This window comes from Eurypyga helias, unplaced genomic scaffold (assembly GCF_000690775.1).
Source record: "Eurypyga helias isolate BGI_N326 unplaced genomic scaffold, ASM69077v1 scaffold23729, whole genome shotgun sequence".
NCBI classification, from domain to species: Eukaryota; Metazoa; Chordata; class Aves; order Eurypygiformes; family Eurypygidae; genus Eurypyga; species Eurypyga helias.
Window position 1 is genome coordinate 454 of NW_010271728.1, and position 15,080 is coordinate 15,533.

The 15,080-nt window shown below is 54.1% G+C and overlaps 1 protein-coding gene across 1 annotated transcript; it reads right to left on the bottom strand.

Moving 5' to 3' along the window:
• Positions 1–7: 7 nt before the first annotated feature.
• SNX1 (sorting nexin 1) lies at positions 8–10,789 on the bottom strand (the record flags this gene model as incomplete). Its single annotated transcript, XM_010158923.1, has 14 exons — positions 8–132; positions 422–493; positions 946–1,026; positions 1,407–1,550; positions 2,910–3,115; positions 3,715–3,808; positions 3,953–4,066; positions 4,672–4,747; positions 5,504–5,582; positions 6,117–6,258; positions 7,230–7,273; positions 8,273–8,339; positions 9,645–9,778; positions 10,687–10,789. Coding segments are annotated over 14 exons (1,407 nt in total), but the record flags the coding sequence as incomplete, so codon positions are not given.
• Between the last annotated feature and the right edge of the window lie 4,291 nt (positions 10,790–15,080).

Consider the following 15,080-nt stretch of genomic DNA (forward strand, 5'->3'; position numbering starts at 1 on the left):
TGTGTCAAAGAGAAAGAGGTATAGTGTAAATGTAAAAAAAAAAAAAAAAGGCAAAAGGTAACGCTCGTTTGCTCGGTCCAATTAAGAAATGGCCTTGGCTTCGGGTAGGAACGCTTCCCAGTACTTCACCAGCTGCAGGGAGGAGAGAGGGAGAGAGTCAGGAGCCCACGGCTGCGCTGCCGGCACGGTCCAAGCCCAGAGCGCGGAGAGGACATTGAGGGGGCAGCAGCCCCTCCCCAGAGTACAGTCCCCCAAAACAGGCATCAAGAGGGATGCGGCGCTTGTATTTTGCCCAGCTCCAGCCCGTGGGGGCTCTTCCCTCCCCACATCCGGGGAGCAGGATGCACCCAGGGTGGGGGATCACGGTCCCACTGCCGAGCTTCGCGAGGTGAACGCCGCGGCAGGAGCTGGGGCTACTCACCTGCTGCTGCGAGGTTAGTAACGTCTCAAGGTATTTAGTGACATGGTTTCTGAAGTCCTTGGATTTCTCTTTCTGCAAGAGATGGGTGCAGGAGAGAGGACAAGGCTGAACCAAAACCCCCTGGCCTTTTGGGGGGCAGGGGGTGTGAAGGATGAACCACCAGGATTTTCCTGTGCGTCCGGGGGTCCCACAAGGAGACCGGCGCAAGAGCCTGAGACGCTGAGGATGAAGCACATCTCCCACCACAGCCTGAGGGCTCAGAGGATCTGCCCACCCACCTTCACATTAACAGACACGTTTCTCTGCACAGAAGCGCCCTCTTAGCCAAGAGACATCAGCTCTGCCCGTGACAGCGACATCCCAGCTCACACGTGTCCAGATTTACAGATATTGCCAACTGCTGCACCGGGAGCACGGTCAGGAGCCAAGGTGACCCTTGGCTAGCCCCGGCTGGCGTTCCCACCCAAGGCACATCAAGGCCAACCAGCTGGAGGGTTGCAGGCTGGTGGCTGGGCCAAACATACCTCAAATCGTATCACTTCCTTGCGGATGACGGCAGAAATCCGTTCAAAGTCCCGTTCGTACTGTGTGACACGAGACTCCCACTGCAGAGAGAGGAAGCGCGCCGTTTGCAGGGGAAGGGAGAAGCGGCTCTCGCTCCTCTCTCCAAGTGGCTTTGTAGCCACAACTGTTCACCCGAGAGGCGCTGCTGGAGCAACGCCTGGCATTTCTGGTCCCTGCCACCACAGCCGGCTGCGTCCCCTGCTTGCCGCAACTCAGCAGGGAAGCCACGGGCGGTGGGACCACGAGCAGCCCCATCCGCAGCTTCCACGGCCTCCTGCGTGGCTCAAGGCTGGCTTATCCCTTGATGCAGGCCTGGCCACAGATCCTCGTCCCTTCAGCTCAAAAGGTGCCCGTCTCTCTTCTGAGCGGGAGAGCAGAGGGAAGCAGCTGAGCCGAGACCCCAGCACTCCTCATCCCCTACCTCCGAGATCTCCTCTTTGGCCTGCTGCAGCTTGTCGGGTTTGTTGGCCCAGAGCAGCCGGGCCTCCATCTCCCTCTTCTTCTGCAGCATGGTCTGGGCATCCTGCCACCGCTGCCAGGTCTTCATGCGCTGGTCAAAGGCTCCCTGGAAGGAAGGAGCAGACTGAGCTCTGCCTCTGCACCAGGAGCGGGAAGCTCTGACGGCCACGACGACACCTCTGCACAGTCAAAGTTAATGCAGGGCTGCTTCGTCAGTCCCAGCCCAAACCCGGCTCGGTGCAACCAACGGTGGGTCACAACACGGACTGCTCCGCTCGTGAGGGAGACCAGGGGCAGCATCAACCACCTCGTGCTTCAGGAGGAGCTCGGGGGCCTCCCTCCCTGCGGGGCTGCCCACCCGCTCTAGGGTTTGGCAGGAGAGTCACTGGAAGGGCCCCGGCTACGCACGCAAACCTGGGCAGGCCTGAGGCCACCTACGGAACTGGCAGCACCCCAAGCACGATGTCTGGCCTGTCCCCAAGCCCTGCTGCTTGCCCGTTTCAGCCCAGAGCAGCTCCCCTTGCCTGTCCCACACCGATCTCCACCATGAGCTCCTGCAGTGAGGTGTGACCACACAGCACGCTCCTGGGCCACGCACAGGCTGCCAGGAGGCCAGATGGTTTTTAGCTGGCCTGCAAGTCATCAGCCCAAGCAAGGAAGACCCCATTAGGCTTCTGAATACGTCCAGCCAGATCGTGGGGAAGGGCTAGGAAAGCATAAAGCAGTGTCCCATAGCCTGGTCAGAAGGACAGAGCAGCCAAGAGACAGGCTTGAGGCAACACGAGGGCTCCTTACCAGAACATCCCAGATAGTGCTGGAGGTAATAAGACTTAAAGAGATCTCTGTCCTGCTCTGGAGCACCCACTGCACCTCCCAGTACAGGCTGGCAAACCAGAAGGCTCACGCCTACTCACTAGGCTGTGTTCTGGCCTCTGCAGCCTTCAGAAACAACTGCTCAGAGACAGAACAAGTTTGGGGCAGGAGCACGTGAGCCTGCCAGACTCTCAGCTCACTTGGGTCTTGCTTCTTTCAGCCTCCAGCAAGGAGGCCAGTGCACCAGGCAGGCTGTGTGGACTTGAAGACTCAAGCTCTTCCGCAGCAGGCGCTTGGCAGACCAATTTGCAATGCCCAGATTGCTGTTTACCAGCTCGCAGCCTCCACAGTAGCCACAGCCTTCACCCCCGAAGGGCCAAGGCCACCTACGAGCCATGAACTTGCTCCACATCCCCCCCTGGAGAAGAGCAGTACAGCCAGGCCTCATCCACCCCGCTTTTCCGATCTAACTACTCCAACACGTGCACGACTGGACAAGCAGCAAGTTTTCCCTCTGCCTGGAGGGATCAGAGGCCTGCCACACCTTGTGCATGAATTCAGATGAACAGATGTGCCTCTGGGCACACCTAAACCTACGACTGGTGCTAGAACCAGCAGCAGAGCTCGGAGCTTGCCCCAAAGGAATGCTTACCCTTACAACAGAGAGGAGGCGGATGTAGTCTCCCAGGAGCTCAGCCAGGAGGAAGAAGTCACTGTTAGCCTGTTCCTGGTGCAGCTGTTCGATCTTCTCTTCCACCTCAGCCAGCTGGGACAGCGCCCGGGACAGGGCCGTGTTGTCCTCCGAGCTCCCCAGCATGGCCAGACTCTTGGCAAACTGGGCTGTATTCAACGCCAGCTCTGGTGAATGGAACAAGAGAGTCAACCGGTGGGCCTCGCCACACCAGGCGCTCTGCAAGCAAAGCCCTGGCCTAGAGTTCAGCCCAAAGAGCTGCTTTTCCTGTAGCCCCAGGAGACACCAGCTGGAAGAGCCAGCGCTGTCTTGGTCAGAGCTGGCAGCTTCTGCAGCGCAGCGGGTAGAGGGCTAGGCAACTCTGGCCTGGATAAGAAGGGAAGCAGCAGAGTGGGAGGACAGGCACAGCTTTGCAGAAGTCAGCCAGAACACACAGAGGAAGAAAAACATCCCTGCTCCCTGCCAGAGGACAGCCTGGAATTAGGCATGAGGTCAGCTCTGCTCAGGTTTGCTACGGCTGCCTTCATCCAGCAGGACACGGGTTCACTTCAACACGCTGTCCTAAGCTTGTAGGGCTGGACAGAAGAGGTGGGACGACAGTTTTACTTCTGTCGCCCACGATGAGACCGAGAGCATCCTTTACAGCAAGGAAGCACTGCTGTAGCTTCTCCTAGGAGACCTGCACGCTGGGACCTCCAGTCAGGCACCGCACACGGCTTACGTGTTAGAGGGCAAGCTACAGAGCAAGCGGTACCAAGCTCGTTACCTTTCCTGTGGTTCACTAGCGTTTCGACAACGGCGTGCAACTTTCGTAGCCGCTGGTCCTCACACTCCACCTCCTGCAGCTTCTCCTCGAACCACTGAAACGCGTAAACCCAGAGCTGATTCCCACAGACGCATCGCCACGGGGCTTTCCTCGCCTCTCGCGCCCAAACCTTGAGCCGGGGAGAGCACACAGCTCCGGAGCAGGGACGAGGGCAGCCCAGAGGTGTCCAAATACTTACTATGTCCGATTCATTCATCTTGATGGTCATTTTACTGACAGCATCCGTAGCTTTGTTGAACATCTTCAGTATTCCTGCTCCACTCAGGGTCTGGGTGCCTACTGCTCTGGGTAGCTATAAAGAAACAGAAAAGCTTGCTTTGCAAAGCTTTTGCAGCTGTGAGTGAGGTGTTTCCATGAAGCCTGCTCCTACCCCAGAGCCTTCCAGCACAGCATGAGGGCTGGAGTCACTCAGGGTGGGGTTTCCCCATGGCTCAACCTCTTTAAGACTCTGACTTCTCCAAGTCAGGCGTGCAGCTGGGCACGGTCACGCTCTCCTTGGAGGAGCGGGGTCCACGTGGGCCATGTGGTTCAGTCCAGAGCCAGTGCTCCCTTAACATCTGAGCATCAGGACAAGCCAGCACAGGAGCCCCTCACATTCAAACAGCAGGAAGCACTCCTGTCACGGATTTCAGAGAACAAAGACTACCTGTGCTCTCAATGTGGGCCCCCACCAGGACATTTGCAAGCTAGGCCAGAGCTCGTTACGGGTGTACGGCGTTTAGACAAGCATGGGCACACAGAAGAGAGTCCTGTTCTGGTCATCCCTGGCTAAGAGCTCTTACAGGCTTCTGCTGCTCCTCACTGAGCTTTGACGCGTGATGTCTCATTAACTGCTCGCGTACTGTTTCCCTCCGTACTTCCAAGGTACCTGTAGCTACGCTGTTCTGCGCTACTGACCTCCTCCTTTTCCAAGAACTCCCTGACATCCGGGTCCTGCAGCATTGTTGGATGGCTGACCACTCTCCGTAAGTACCTGCGGAGAGGAACGCACCAGGTTACTTCAGCTGTAGAAAACGTGGCTCTGAGCCATCACTGCGAGCCGCAGCGGGCACAGGTCAGCTGTGACGTGCTTATTTACTCTGAAACAGCAGCCCAGGAGCTGGAAGTCAGGCACAAGCTGTTCTCATTCACCCACCGGGAGTCCTACCCTCCTGCGGACTCCGGCGTGCAAGACTAGCAGGCTCGTGTCACTCGAGACCAGACCTGCCAGACCTCTGATTAACACCTGCTCTAGCAAGAAAGTTACTTGATACACCAAGTGATCAAGATCCAGCCTCACATCTCACCACCACTTCACAGCTCTTTCAGAGGCTGAAGCTGGAGGGGAAGAGCATCCCCGTCACCAGTCGACCCAGGCGGCAGTGCAAAGGTCACCTGCAGCTGTGTACAAGTTAAAGGTCTATTTGTTTGTCACCTGATCAGCACTGTTTGTACCATTACTTAACATCCATGCTTTTGGGCTCCTGAGACAGCTCAGTTTTCTCCCTGCCTTGGCATTGGAGTTTGGTCAGGTTTGGCCCAAATACCAGCAGGGACTTTTGAAGCAGGAGACAGTTTTACAGAGTCAATGCAACTCTCTGCAGTTGCAACTCTTTGGTGGCCTCCAGGTTCGCTCCAAACCCAGAAGCGGACGGCTTTTCTCATGCAGGGAGGCGAATGCAGCCAGTCTGACCTTCCAGAGGTCGCATGCTTGGTTCAGGCATGAGGGGATAGCTGCTGGGGTCTGTACCTCTCTAGAGCAGCCCGTCTTTTCTCTAGGAACTCTGCAGAGGAGGAGTCTTCTTTCCCAACTTTCACTTTGGTCATTCCTAGCACAGAAGGAAGATGCATTTAATGAGCAGCTTCAAATTCAGCACACAAGGTAGCGTGGTGCGTTACAAGGTATGGCCTCTCAGGGTGACAGTAGGAGAGGCATTTCACAACAGAAATTAGACCTTGCATCTGCAAGAGCTACTTGAAAACTTAAAATCTGCTTACGCCTAACACCTAGCAGAAGTTGACATCCAGAAAAGAGGCAGAGCAATGCCAGGCAAGACTGGGAAGGGTTACGAGTCTGGACTCAAGTGAACAGCAATTCAATGACAGCACAGAGGATGAGGTTTTACTCTACATCAAGCAGATGTGGAGGCATCTGCAAACTCAAAGAAGGCTTTAAGCCCAAAGCTCCAAGTATGGAACCAGAGTTTTGTCTGTGCCACAGAAACCAGATTATTTTCCACACCTACTTCCCATAGCTGCTCTGCAGCTTCCCTCTTAACTTTGAGACTGCGGGCAGGCGTGTCCTTCAGGCACAAAGCTGGCCATCAGGACTAGCTCTAGCGTTCTGCACCTCCACCACTCACCTATGAGACTCTTCTCAGGCGGCGGAGGAACGATGAACCCATTTTGGGCATGCTTCTCCGACAACTTCTCATAGAGACCCAGAAAGTCACTGAACCTCCTTTTCACTGAAAACTGCTTGTTCCTGAACATAGGCATGCTCGTCTGGAGGAAGAGACGAGACTCGGATCAGACTCACCCCTGCACACACAGCCTTGCTAGCTCTATCTGCTGTCACTTCTGGGGATGAAGAAAGACAGCTTGAGCTCTGCAAGATACGAGGAGTGAACAGAGCAAGCTCCAGCCTAGGTCTTCAGCAACTTACCTCCTAACAGCTCTCGCTGGACCAAGCAGCAGTATTAATGCCACTGAATAACAGCAGCTGTTACCGCGGCCACAGGCTGTATGGTAAGCCCTGCCCATTGCCTAATCCCATCATCCCTGCTCCCCAGGAACAGGGACTGCTGTCAGCTCAGACTTTATCACCTTAAGACTAGAGAGGCCATCAGTGGCTTTTCACTGTGTCTGCAGAGCAGGAGTGGAGGCTAACACCTCCCCTCGTCCCCTTCACCATCAGGCTTCAGACCACAGGATGCCCGTAATCCAGCAGTTGCAGTACTGACAGCTAGGAACAACTTTTTGCAGGGCTCAGAGCAGCACCCCAAAGCTCCAAGCAGAGCAGCAGCTGCAGAAAGCTCAGTTTCTTGCGACTGGCACAGAAGAGCAGGTCCCTGACATGAAACTAGCAACAGCAGCAGCTCTCCAGCGAGAGCAGAGTTCAAGTCAGCTTAGTCTGATGTGACCATCGGCACAGAACCATTAGTAACAGCACCAGTGTTTGGGGCTCTCCCTACAGACGTTGTTCCTGCTGCTCACAGGTATCAGGCAGGACTGCAAAGAGCTAACTGGCTGGAAAATAAAAAAGACAACGCCTCCTTTCAACCAGGTTCAAAATCTATTTTTCTGCTAGGCTCACCCTTTGATCTGCAGGAGTGGATTATAACTCCTGAAACACGGCATTCAGACCTCCTGCCTATTTAGGTCACTACTGGCTTGGCTAAGAAAGGACAGTCCAGCTGTCTCCAAGCATGGAAAAACAGCAGCACCTCATCTCGGGAGCAACGAGTTCGACATACCTGTGTTGACACTTTGTAGGCTACATACGCGTTCATGCCATCCCCTACGGAAAACAAACAAGGCATTAGCATCCACAGAGCAGCGCTTTCCACTATCACCTGAACGCAAAGCAAAGGCTCCTGCAATCTTCTGGCCTTTGCCTGCTTCAGCAGTTCCGATCTTTGATCTGACAGAGCCCCAAATCTTTGCACAGAACCACAGACAGCATCTCACCGCGGGGACCCTGAACCCCTGCCCACTAGGCATTTCCCCAAACCGACTGATGAGCCCTCCTTTTACTTCCCGAGGCAGCCAACGCTGACAATCAGGCGCTTGTTACACCGGCGGCATTTGGGCTGACTCCACGCATCTGCTCAGCACGCAACAATTCGGCGGCTGTACAGCACATGAAGCAGTCTATTCAGAGGATGCAAGTCAGACGGCCTCTGGCTGCCTGTGGTCGGATTCTGAAACATCACAGGCAGTTTGTTTTCTCCAGCTAACACAGAAATCCCCTTGTTTGGCATAGGAAGAGTTTACCTAGTGGTTCAACTGAAGGGCATCCTCAGAGGTCTGATGCTACCCTGAATATACCTCCGATTTACAAGTTGGTACACCCCCCAGCTCCAGAGAGCATGGAACAGTACACTTAATTTTAGGTTAAGGCAGTTTTGCTCCCTCACTGCTAGCAACACACAGGACAGGGCTGCCTGGAGATCAAGTTGGTCACCAGTTTCAGACACCAAGCTCTGCTACCTGAAGCATCACGTTTCACCCTCCCAAAAAACCCGTTCCTGGCTCCCTGCCTTTGAGGCCCGTGGCTTTACGGAGCCTGCTTCTCCCTCACTCGTTTGCAAGCTAGGCATTTTGCTTTGTTTAGCTCTATTTCCTCTAGAGGTTGGAAGAAGCCTTGGAGAAGTTACTCTGGGATCAAGCTGGTGCTTGCAGAGAGAGCTCGAAAGCTGGAGCCGTGGCACGTGCAGGCGAGAGCTGCATTCGGTCCTGCTGCCAAGACTAGCTTGTCTAACGGTGCTTCGTCATGCAGGACAGGTTGTTAACTCACCAACTTTCTCCGGGTCACTCACTCCTACAGTCAGCTCAAATTTGTCCTCCTGTTCCTCTTCTTCCAGCTGTTTGGAGGCACACAAGGACAGCAAGTTAAAACCAGAAACCCAGGCCTCAACACACCCCAAGCCATGAAGTCCCACACGTCACAGCAACCTTGTCACACTGCCAAGGCACCTCTGGCACTTCAGTCTGGCCAAGGCCATTCTATAAAGCCCTTGCGCTTCTCACTTGTGTCCAGCCTACATGTTCCAAAGATCCCAAACTGGATTTGTCTTTACAACACTGCTATCTGCACAGGCTGATGGCACAAACTGCTCAGCCCCAAGGTGAAACTCTGCAGAGTCCAGCCTCAGTTCCGTGCAAGATAGTTCCCTTTGGGCTCTTTTACATCAGGATTTCAGTTCTCATCCGAAACAGCGTAAGATACTGAACTTACACAGAAGGTAAGTTGTGGTAAGTTGTACTGCATAGGCACACGGAGATAGAGAGCCAGGATAGCAACAGGCAGACCCAGTCTGAATGGATCTTTTTGTCATACCCTGCTTTGCTAAAGGCCAGTGGGCAGCTATCCCAGCAGTACTGCCTCCAACAGACCACAGAGGCTTCAGGCTTGCTTAGCAAGCATGGCAGTGCCTTGTTGGTGGAATGGTGTTAAAGGACTGGGCAAAGCACAGCTGAGACTGGCCTCAAATGGCCTTTGGTCTATGACCCTGAAGGTGACAGCTTATCGGCTCGCCAATCAGCTCAGCATCCTGGCCGAGTTCTGCACTGTTGCTTCACTTGAGCCAATCAAAGTCAGCCTGAGGCACTACGGACAACACTGCTGAGTCCTTTCTTCATGAGCTCAGGTGCTTGGGGCAGAAAACAAGCACTTTCCTTGTTGACAAAATAGTTTCAGTCTCGCTACAGGAGAAACCCCAGATTTAGGCAAAATAACACCTACTTATCTGGGCTTGGCAACCAGACTACAAGTTCCTCCTAAGGACCCTGCGCTCTCATGTCACCCAGGAGCCTGTTTCTTTTAAAGACAGACAAGGGCAGCTATACCACCTGCCCCAACTGTGGCAATACAGTGTGCCAGAGACCAGAGTCAGAGCTCGGGACCAGATCAGCCGCTCGCTCTTCCAGCTTTGGAAACAGTCTGCACCACCACACACACAAGAATGCCATCAGGCTGACCTGAACCCCACTTCAGTGGTATCAGTCCCAGACTGATGCACTGTGATACAAACCAGGTCATCCAATATGACAATTACATTAATTGCATCATTTAAGATGCATGTTTACAACTAAGTAAACAGACATGTTCCTGCCAATTAGAGTCTGAAACCAGCAGGGCAAGTTGGAAAGCTCAGAGCAATTCTCACCTCCTCATAGCTCTTTGGAGGGTTTCTAGAAGAGCTTGCAGCTACTTCTAATGAGGAGGCAGGATTGGATGCTTTGGCCAGTTCCTTCTTCTGGTTGTTTTGCGTGCTGTCTAGAGACAACTCTACAGTGGCATCTGTCAAGAGAAGTTTGCAAGGGTCAGCCTCTCTACTCTGAGTTTCTGGGAAGGTGATTTCAATATTCTCCAAGAGGTTCATGTCATCTAAGGAGTAACAAAAGTTTAATTTAGCAAAAAAACCCAAAAATACATAGGGAGGACACCTGTAAGCATTGGGAATAGCACAACTGAATGCATCTTCACTGCAGTAAGAGCATTTGATCAGTCCTGCTGGAGAACATTAACTTAATCCAACAAACTTCTTATTCTAGAAGGAGCCAGGCATCACCTCCTCGCTGTGCGCTAGAGGGGACGCACACTAGAACAGCTGAAGCTCAGCTGGATTTTACACAGCATGTAGGCCAGCCTGGAAGTTAGGCTCCTTCCCAATGCACTTCTCCACCCAGAGGAAGTAAAAGCTTCCATCTGTTAGCAGGTGTCTCCAGAACTGATTCTCTGACACCTCTGCCAGAGGTCTCCCATCGCAACAGGGCTGGAGAAGGTCTGACTCTCCTCATTTTCCCCTGCTGAGGGGTGTTATGTTTCCTGTTCCTTGGGAACAGCCACTTCACTACTAGAGATGCTTCCTCTACCTGCATGGAGGGAGGAGAAAGTAGAAAACAAGTCTTAGCCCTGACAAGACACTCACCACTTTACAGTTTAAGGCAACAAAACTAAAGCAATCCCCATTTTAATCCTCTTCAGCTTCCAAAACATTTCATCCTGCCGCATGATTATGCTGGAGACCTGGAGGAGGCTACTCCGACCTTCCCAAAAACACCAGAGCAGACTCGAACGCAAGTTTGAGATAAGGTCCTGTGATAGTCCAGAAATATCCAGGACCTGCATATCATGTTTAAAAGCAGATGACTCCAGGCTTAGGAGTTCAGAAAGTCCCAGCAAACACCCAGTAGACACAGACTCACCTGCAAATAAGTCTTGATCATCTTGCTCTACACGAACCCCATTCTCTTTGGAGGTGCTGCTCACAGGGAGAAGGGGCTCCCTTTTCAGCGCCGTGGGCTTGCTCTGTAAGAAAATTAAAAGCACATAAAGAAGAGGTCATTTACAGGGAGGAATGGAGGCTGGAGGACCAACCAGTTCACCTTCCTAGCTGCTGCCACACACGGTCACTACTGTGGGAGCAGAGTGGCTGGAGGACGCAGACTGCTTCCCTTCCACCCCCTCCTTGAGTGTTATGAACTCAGCCAACGAGGCTGTACTGAGGCATCTGAGCTGTTAAGGATACTGAGCGTCATGCAAAACTTCAGAGCCAGTTTTGACCCCAATTTTTAGCAGAATGGGAGCAGACTGGGACATGCCAGCCCACAGGTCAAGCGTCACAGGTGTCAGAAGCAGTAGGCAGTCGACTACACGTAGTTATTCCTCCTCACAATACCTGTAACACCATGCTCAGCCACACCATTTCCAGGTAGCGACGTGCACACCAGCACTAGCATCACATCAAGGCAGGTGGGCAGCACCACGGAGCCTCCTGCGCTTAACCGCAGCGCTGGCAGCTGACTGCTGCCGACACGAGATCCCTTGGGAAAGCCAAGCTCTCACCGCTGGTGGCAGAGACCCACAGCCATTTGCTTGCCCAAAGGCAAGACGTCAGAGACCACGGGAGCCTAGTCAGTAGCTTAACTTGTGCTAGCAGTTCAACCACTACGAGCTGAGCTGCGCTTGCCCAGAGGGCTGGCGAGGGCCCACACGAAGGCAGCCGCGCCGTGTTTTAAGGCAGCAGCTCACTTCCACTTCCGAGTGGTGCCAGAGGAGCTCACAGACTCTGCTGCCCCTACAGTGCCAAGAGTCACCTTCACAGAGCTGCACCGTTCCCCTCCTACAACACCTCCTGCAGCGGGGACAAGGCTGTCACAGCTGGCCAGAACCCAGGCATGGCTCTGTTTTGCCAAGTGATGCTGGCAGAGTCTTGCACACCATGCTTTGCCACCCAAAGCTCGTGCTCCCCACATACAGCTCAGCCAGGACAAGCCAGCCCCAGGGCCGGGACCTGCCACACACCTGATCCTGCCACAGCAAACAGCCCCTTGGGCACGCAGCTTTGCTTAGGGGGGACCATCCTGGCTACTGGGAACAAGGCCTGGGGACAAGGTGAAAGCTCACCTGAGCTGGTGCACCAACCAGTCCACCATGCCAGAACACAGAGGTATTTCCACAAACCTGCTCGTGGCAAGTGCTATGGACACTGGCCTCACGAATCCTACCCCCCTGTTTTGCAGGCAGACAAGGAAGCACGAGTTATTCCAAGCAAGGTTCGGACAGAAATTGCTATTCTTTAACGTCTCAGCAGAGAACAGAATGGGTCTTTGACAGCCAGTAAATGGAGCACTATCAGGAGCAACTCCAATGGGCTCCTTGGCACTTTCTTAAGCAAGGAAACATCACTGGTTCCCACTGCTCCTGAAGGAGTAAAGAGGTGCTAATGCAGCTCCTCCCAAGTCTTTGGGTACATAAAAGATCAGCAGTCCTCCTGTATTTTGGGATGTTTTCCTGGAGGGGAAAGCTAGGACCACTCCCAGTTTGGATCAGAATAGTTGCAGGTAGAAGCTACATTTGCTAGTGATGGAGAGTGAGGAGCAGAGAGCGCCATGCTAAACATCACACCCAGACCCCCACAGGGTTCACCAGACAGACATCCAGCTGGCGGCCAAGCCAACAAAAGAGGTCACCCACCACAGCAACCTCCTCCAGCCAGCAGCGGAGACACCAAGAATGCCAACATCAGTGACCTGCATCAGGGACATTTATAGCAGGTCTCATTCAGATCCTTTGCTTCTGCAGGAGCTCTTCAAACCCCCACTCTACATGGACATGGTAAGGTGGGCTCTGAAGTCTCCCTAATAAGTCTTTTCCTGCATTGGAGAGCTGGGAGACTACCCACTTTTCTACCGTGACGTGGTTCTCAGTTTCCTTTAAATTTAATTTCTGAGAGTCTGAAAGTACCACACCCTGTTCCTACTTCTCCATCTGCTACTACAGAAGAGCCACTGCCTCTTTTAGGTCAGCCCATGACACAACACCCACCATCTCAGAGGCCTGATCAGCGCACCCCGACCACCACCCATGCGGGCAGAAGCTCTGTGGGTCCCCCAGTGCGAGCCTGATGCCCACCCCAGCAGAGCAGACCATGGGTCAGACGAGCTGGCACTTGAGGGCATCCCTAGAAATGGGATCACACAGAGAGAGAGAAGAGGCCCAGCCCTGGTTATATTTGTGTCTGACCCAATTGCTGCTTTGCTAAGCGCTGTCAAGCCACCTGAACGCCGGCAGCCGGGTGGATCTGCACCACCAGCCCAACTCCCCTGCTTCGCAGAAAGTGTTTTGCTAACGCTCAAGGGCAGAGAGGCAAACAAAGCCATGGGATTGCACAGAACAGCCAAGTATTAGTTATGACAGTTGCTTCAACAACAACTCTAAGCACCTGATAAGCTGCTTTAGCTTAACAGACGCCAGTTTCGGCAAAGGGACGCTTTATTTGCATGAAAGCCCACAACAGTTGGCACTCGTCCGTTCTGGGAGGCTGCCTCTGCCACAAAACAACGAGCCACCTGCTACACCTTCCAGTTCTTCAATGAAGAAAGGTCCTGAGAAGTTCGAGGCCATCACCATCCGTGCTGGCCAGAGGTCCCAGCGTCTTTCTCTTGCAAGGCCAGGGTCACGCTTTCCTGTGTTAATTTTCAAGGCGTACGACTCCGCTGCTCTGTTTTGCCCAGACCAGCGTGAGAGTTTCATCCTCACAAGCTCATGTGGGGCAGAATCTACCCACATCTCTCAACATCTGCCTTGGTCCCTGCTGCTAAGTCACTCGCAGAAAGCAGCTCAAGGACGCCAGGGCAGCATCAGGTCAGGAGCTGCATCAGAAGTGGGGCAGAGACAGCTCCAGCTTTGTGCTGGTGGCACGAGAAGCTTGGCCAGGCCAGCTCTGTTCCCAGCAGCAGGAACTGCTGCTCACGGCTGTGGCCTTCTGCTCGAGGGAGGGCAAGAGCTGCGCCCAGTCCAGCAAAAACATCAGGGCTAGGAACCTGCAGATAGGAGAAGGTTCCTGGAGAACTTTCTGCCAGAGACACCAACTCCTCCTGCCCTGCCAGCAGGCTGCAAAACGCCTGGGTGAGGCAGGCAGAGGTCAGTGATGACGTGACCAGTCTCAGCTCACAGAGCTTAGGAAATAACCCGAGTACTTGCAGCATTCAAGCAACCCGGCTGCTGGAGGAACCGGCTTCTGTGGCCCCTCTAGCAGAGCTGTTGTTGTGCACATGCTGAACCCAAGAACCTGAGGCAAGTGGCTGGCTGGGGAGGGAATCAGCCTGGGAAAGCACCAGCCAGTGTTTTACCTCCCCTCTTGACTGCTGGTCACTGTCTGGAACAGACACTGGAGCAGGTAGCCAAAGCTGGCATGAGTTAATGCCAACAGCCTTCAGCAACCACGGATTCATGCACAGGAGACCATTAGAAAGAAGAAAAGGCATTGAAGCCATTCACACGCCCACCCTCAGCAGGGAATCTGTGCAGCGACACAGTGACCTGGTTTGCCAGAGAAGTACCGCCAAACCTTCCTAGACCCTCCTACAGCCAGCTGTGCTGGCAGAAAGCAAAGGAGGTCACCACAGTGTTGGTTGGTGTCGGTGTGAGTACAGGACATCAGACGTTTCCTGTCACCTCACCCCTGCTGACTGGGTTCATCTCCCAGTACCAAACTGAAGGCAGCAAGCCCCAAATCAGCCACACTAGCACCCTGCAGATGCCAAGGGGACAAAAGCTGATGCTGGGGGAAAGAAGATGGGGCTTTTCCCCATGAAGTCTCACAAGCTGTGCAGCAAAGATGCTGAGCTCTGGCCACCACCAGGTTTCAAGCCAGCCAGGCAACCTGCTCATGAGTTTCTCTGACCCTGACTGGGGACAGGAGGTTATCGAGCAGCAGGCAGCTACCCCCAGCACTGTGCCCGAGCCACACAGGGACATCTTCACACTGACAGGCTCCTCCGAGATGCTTGGGTTCTGCAAGAATCAACAGGTTATAACCCCAGGAAAACAGAGACCAGCCAGGCATAAGCCGTTCTGCAGTCCTACAGCCAAGAGAGCCGCCTGCTTCCGCAGGGTCCGCTCCCTGACCCCCGGGACAGCCAGTTGGCCCCACAGCACCTCCCTCCGCAGCCACCCAAGGCGCCTGAGGTGCTCCCAAGGAAGGAGGGAGAAGCCAGGCTCCCTGCGGGAACAAGAGCCCATCAGCATCGCACCACCCTTTCCTTCTGGGAGGTGTGGGGGGGTGGGGGTCCCCCTTTTTTAACCAAACCCGGAT